We start from the raw sequence: 6,115 nt of genomic DNA, 5'->3' as shown, positions 1-6,115 counted from the left end.
GATATCGGTGACTCCTTTAGTATATATCGGCGTCCATGGCCTGAATTTGGCTAGACTTTTAATACTTTTCTTTACCTTTCTAGTTAATTATATTTCAAGTCATGTAGCTTAGCATGTCGGCCTAGATTTTACTTTTATAAATGTTTGTAGTCTTGACTTCATCGTGAAAATGATTACATTATGTATTTTGTTTTAGTTTTCTTTCTCGTTTATTTATGTCCTTGTTTATTTGAGGCACATATAAGAAGTTAATCGAATCAGCATTCCACTAGGTGCATAATCATTTGGTTAACAAGTCAGATCTACGCATAACTTTCACACTGCATTCGAACACAAACATTGCACGTTGGCAGCCTCTAACAGTGACATGCCTATTCTCTCTTTCTCTCGAGTCATCCCGTGACATTGAGACTGAAACCAACAGTTTGAACACGTGTTGAACACAACATGCAGACTCCCAATTTTGACACCAACAACACTGGATATTTAGAAATTTTCATGAACTAATTACTTGCATTGTTTTTGTTTAAAGTTCCGCTTAAATTTAAAGTGAGCAATTGGTTTCAAATTTCCCTCAATTTTTTAATGAGAACAACGTGATATAATTCTTATATCCACCATAGTCATTTGTTTCCATCCAACCAATTAAACAAATTCTATCCGATAGCCATATTTTAAATTCTATCCAACTTATTCATTAAATTCTAATTAAAACAACTAAAATAGCCAGGAATTTTCCTTGTATGTAGTAAGATCTTCATAATTCTTTCGTTTCTTTTAATAGATAGTAAATCGAATTTTATCAGATCTCCACATAATGGAGAAAAGAACTGATTTTATTAATTAAGAATTGTCATGCATTGTATATGAAAAGGGTGTTAAGCATAATTAAGCTTCCATTAATCACTTAACGAGGAGAAATAGAAAACATTGCTTCTTGTATATTTTGTTTTGCGATAATTAACTGTGTTTACATATTTTATAAACCAAGAAAGCAACAAATTTTTTCAAAGTACTCGGCAGTCATCCTCGAAAACACATCGTCATCATCACACTGATTGGTTCCAAATATTTCATACGATTTTCCTAAAGTTCAATTTACCACAAGGATCGTACGCTAGCAGCTACTAAGTATGTATTTATTACTCATCAAAACTCAAAATTCAAATATCCGTATTTCAAAACTTCATTCATCAAAGTAAAGACTCGACAGTCTTCCAAAACACGTCGCCATCTTCGTACTGATCGATGCTTGATGAAAACCCACTCATGGGCCCAGAGGACTCGAACGCCGTCAGATCATGCGACACAGGATGATCATGCCGCACTGAATGGGTGTGGTCGCTTGTCACTATGTGATCATTTGTTGCAATATCTTCTTTAACTGATGATGAAGCGAAGGATGCAAAAAATGGGTGCTCTTGTTTGTTTGTCAACCAGTTGGCGTTTTCAAAACTAATGAACTTTGAAGACTCTCTAGGACTTGTGCAATCCAAGACCTGTTCAGAAGTTTTGAGGCAGTCTCTGCACGTGTGGGTGCCATAATATGTGGTTCGGAACACTGGTGGATGATGTTGAACTTGTTGAACGCGCTTGGTTGCTTTGCACGCTTGATCGTGTTTGTGAGTGCATCTAAAGTAGTTCCTGCATACACACACACACACAACATAACTATGGGAATCTTCATTTCTTGAATTGTTACTAGTTTAATTATTGAAATTTGTTACAATTTTTCAAGGTAAATCGTGTATGTATGTACCTTGGATGCTTGGCATTGTGGATATTTTTTTGTCCATACTTTCTCCATGCATGGCCGTCATCAATCAAAGCAGGAGTGTCTCTAGTCCAAGAGTGTGAAGTCTTCCTGCAAGGAATCAACAACTTGCAACTCTTTGTTAGAACTTTTAAATTAATATATAAATCCAACAATTTAGGCTAAGTGATAATGCTATCACTAAGAAAACATATGAGAGCAAGGGGCAGTCACTCTTTTGTCTTATTAGAAATTCTATGCATTATTAAATATAATAATATTTTTCCTTCATTGAATCTAACAGCTGTTATGAGTAAATTAATTATAGTTACAGTTGTTCACACATCAATATAAATCTAACAACTACGATGATCAAATTAATTACACCTTTTCTTATCACGCACATGTGGATGATATGAAATTTTGACAAAAGCTAAATTTTATAAATTGACATACACCAATTCTCTCATTTAGATTCATAAGCATAGAAATTTAGGATTTTCAAGTGAAGAAAAACTTGAAATTTGGGACCTCCAGTTCCTGAGTTTAAATTTTATGTAAAGAGGTTATTTCCAAATTTCTATGAGTGAGAGTTTAAAAATAAAAAATTATGTGTTAAAATTCCGTTGTATTTTTAGTTGAACCAAATAAGAAAATTTACAAATTCTAGAAAATAAAATTCTGTCATTTGTATCTCTGTCATCTTGAAATTTCTTAGTGATCTTAAATTTTTTCATCCATATACAGTGTAATTGTTGAAGTAAAAGACTCTTTAGTGTTTGTTTCATACACAAATGTTTGAGATTGAACAATCAATTAATCACACATGGAAAGAGTCTTTAACTGGAAGAAAAATCATTGTGAACAGTATGTTAATGCAGATGTTAATGAATATTACCTACATATTAATTAATTACAGAAATATAACTAATTACCTTCTCTTGTAAGAACCTCTTCGATCCTTGGTGGTTGAAGTGCTTCTACAACTGTTCTCTTCCTCAGTATAGTCTTCAGGCTTAATAGCAGCTGCATGACCATGATTAGCACCCCAAGATGACGAATATGCACCACCACCACCACTACTACCACCGTCACTAACACCACCACCACCATCACCAACACCTCTACTATTTCCTTGAATCTGATCGGAAACAAACTCTTGATCAGTCTCCTTCCCATTTAAAATCAAAAGGGTATTCGCAAATGACCCCAAAATCTTATTAACAATACCTAGAGCCGATCTCCCATCATGACCATTAACGACAAGTGACCTATTATCAAAAGCCCTACTAAGTTGACTTGCCAGCTCACGCCCTTGGATCAACTCCTCCATCACCCTCCCCCTATTTGAGAGCAGACCCTCCGGCCACGACCACTCCATTAATCCAAATCTCCTGATTAACAACTAACTATTATAACAATTTAAAATAATTGATCTCTCTGTGTTTCTGTGAGGGTTTGTGGTTTGCATAGCTGTAGCCAAAGTGATGGATGGGAAGCACTTTATAGCCGTCAAAAAAGCTCCTCAGGTTGGAGATATTTTTCATGGGCTCCAAATATGTTGTATAGTACACTATGTATTAATTACTATATAGGTAGTCAGATACTTAGTTAAAAAAATTAACAACTTAAAAACTAAAACCTTCATGAGAAATGGTGTATTATCTGTATTTCGAACAAAATGAGAAAGGGTAATACTAGAGACACTAAATTTAGAGACAAAATTTACAAACTAAATATGTCATCAATTACACGTTTATCAACGTTTAAATAAGAAATCAATCATCAACATTTATATATTTTAATTTTTAAAATTTTATCTACTCATTTAATATTCCTACCATAATTATCCAATTAGAAATTTCTCCTCAGGTTGAAGGAAGGAGAGGCGAAAGTCCAGGATTCACAATACGATGCCATCACGCGATTCAGGTCTATTTTTTCCAGCCAAGGGCTGGATGAGCCTCCACATAATGCTATATTTGGTTGATTGCTCCACACGCGCTTGTCCTACGCTTGTTGTTATCGTACGACGTCATTGCTTGAGGGTAACCTAGTGTACGGAGGGAGGTAAAACTTAGGGCGGGCACATTCCGCCTCTCACCCCTTTTTTTTTTTCAATAAAAATTATTCTATTAATAATATTAAAATAGTGAAAAATCCTCTTTTATTTTATAAAATGCCTTCTTTTTTAATTTTTTTTATCCTCACGCACTAATCTCCAAATTTTATCGAGTTGCATGTATTTGAGTAATTAGTACCAATAAGTACTAGATTGTCAATACAACAATTAAAGACAAAATTAGACAATAGAGTAATAAAATTAGGCATTTTGTAACTAATTTTTTTAGCATTTGTGAAAATCCTAGCTTTATTTGTCCAAAAAATGAGCTTAAGTTTTTTAAGGTGCCACCTCTTAGTTGAATTTATGACTTCGTCCCTGCTAGTGTTGTCAGCCATTGGTTCCTACTTGGCTTTGTCAACATTTATTTATTTACTTTTTTAATTTTTAATTTTTATAATATTAGCAACCCAACAATAAAAAAATCACTAGTTGTTGGGCCATCTATATTATGGTATAATCTTAGGAGGAGGATTATCTTCCCTTCTAATCTCTCTACTTCTATTTAAACGGTCACGGTTAAGCCATATCAACATCTTATATTGATTTTTTTTTATAGAAACAATAAAACAAAAATCAATGTGTGAGAAGATGGGAGAGAAGGAGATGAGAATAGAAGAGGAAAGAATCTTACTCCATTATCTTATCCTAATTCTGAATATTACTCTCTTCCCAGTTGGGCAAATTACGATTGCATCCTTTAGAATTGTGCTCGTGGAGCCTTTGAGTGGAGATTTTAGTTATAAATGGCAAAGAGAGTGGCATTGGGGTTGTTAATAAGACGACACTAAGGTGGTAGTTTACGGAATTGAATCCTCTCCCAAGCAGGAGATCATGATCTTCCTGATCCATTAACACGGGCCGTTGGATTTTGACCCAACGGTTACAAACATAGGATCCCTCTAAAAATTATAATAATTATAGCCATTGGATCAAAATCCAACGGCCAGTATTAGTGGATCAGGAGGATCTTGATCTCCTGCTTAGGAGAGGATCCAATTCCGTAGTTTACAACTCCAATGTCCTTGTTCCAGGGTATCGAGTCCGTCCATTCAAATCTCAACGCGTGGAGATACATCATTGGACCAAAACTTCTAAACTACTGTCATGATTCACATACCTCAAATTCATCATTTCACATCTAAATGTCTCATGTGATAGTTACCCTTTATTCGTGGTAATATTATTTCTTTTAACACTTGATGATATTCCTAGTGGTAAATTAGGCAAACCCGATCTGCATCAAACTCGAGTGCTTATTGTATTATATATCCCCAGGTTTGGGGGAGGTAAGGCATCGATCTAAACAAGTCCAAAAAGAAGTATATCTTGTGTCCCATCTGTTTCACTAGAGTAACAAAAAACTTAAGGGTGTGTTTATTGCACTAAATTATCTCAAACTGGACTAATTTGAAGGACTACACTAGATTGACTTGACACAAACTAATTAGTATAAATATACTAAAACGTTTCGTGCAGTGTAAGACTAAATTACAAACTAAATTATTTTTGGAATTCAAATATTTTTTTTGTCATTTTCTAATTCATTTCATTAATTTTTATTATTATTAATCTTTTTATTTTTTATATATATTTCACTCACTCTCTCAACCTTTCATTTCTTCTCTTCTTTTCATTTGATGTCTCTTTTTCGCACCGTCCACAATTGCTCATAGTAAAAATCAAACCCAAAAAAAAATGGGACCAATAATTTCTCTTATTTACATTTGCTTTCTCTTCAAATAAACCCATGATTTCTCTTCAAATAAAACCTAGAAAATCCCAAATTGTTTTTCTTTTTTCAATTTGTAGAGGCTTCAGTCGCGCCTCCGTTGAAGTTGTGCAGAGACATTGTCGGTTGTTGCCCGCTCTAGTTGGGAGTTGTTGTAGATGACGCTACGCAAGCTTGAAAATGACTCAAGTTTGGAGACAAAGACCATCAACTGGGATTTGGGTTTTGACGGTGACCATTGACTACAAGGACGATGTGAAGCAGCCTGAACGAGTCTAAGGCGAAGCAAAGCAGGGATTGGAGACGGGATTAGCAATCCACTCCATTCCGCGCCCGGGGGGGGGGGGTGGGGTGGGTTCTCATTAAGACCGCCTAGCAAAGGATTTTGTTTTGTGAATACAAGTCCAACGTAGTCCCATTAAAGTCAGTCTCTCTTCGCATTAAATACAGACTAGCCAGTTTAGTCCAATAAAATTTAACGAGGCCAAACAAACGCGCCCTAGTATTT

The 6,115-nt window shown here is 35.0% G+C and overlaps 1 protein-coding gene across 1 annotated transcript; it reads right to left on the bottom strand.

The window, feature by feature from the left end:
• Positions 1-1,026: 1,026 nt before the first annotated feature.
• Positions 1,027-3,210, bottom strand: LOC103961220 (WRKY DNA-binding transcription factor 70-like). Its single transcript, XM_009373757.3, has 3 exons — positions 2,689-3,210; positions 1,760-1,864; positions 1,027-1,644 (listed from the first exon to the last, which is right to left on the bottom strand). Exons 1-3 carry the CDS (start codon positions 3,132-3,134, stop codon positions 1,194-1,196), a joined length of 1,002 nt encoding a protein of 333 aa, XP_009372032.2. The 5' UTR covers positions 3,135-3,210; the 3' UTR covers positions 1,027-1,193.
• Between the last annotated feature and the right edge of the window lie 2,905 nt (positions 3,211-6,115).

The sequence above is a fragment of a genome, unplaced genomic scaffold, assembly GCF_019419815.1.
Source record: "Pyrus x bretschneideri cultivar Hongxiangsu unplaced genomic scaffold, Pyrus_bretschneideri_v1 Contig2, whole genome shotgun sequence".
Classification (NCBI taxonomy): Eukaryota; Viridiplantae; Streptophyta; class Magnoliopsida; order Rosales; family Rosaceae; genus Pyrus; species Pyrus x bretschneideri.
Note: the sequence above shows the minus strand (reverse complement) of the source record. Positions and strands in the feature narration are given on the sequence as shown.

What these genes read in the sequence shown, in the direction of transcription:
- LOC103961220 (XM_009373757.3), bottom strand. Translation starts at nt 3,134, where the DNA reads ATGGAGTGGTCGTGGCCGGAGGGTCTGCTCTCAAATAGGGGGAGGGTG. An exon ending in AGAGGTTCTTACAAGAGAAG is followed by an intron (nt 1,865 to 2,688) that starts GTAATTAGTTAT and finishes GATTCCTTGCAG; the next exon opens with GAAGACTTCACACTCTTGGA. An exon ending in CACAATGCCAAGCATCCAAG is followed by an intron (nt 1,645 to 1,759) that starts GTACATACATAC and finishes GTGTGTATGCAG; the next exon opens with GAACTACTTTAGATGCACTC.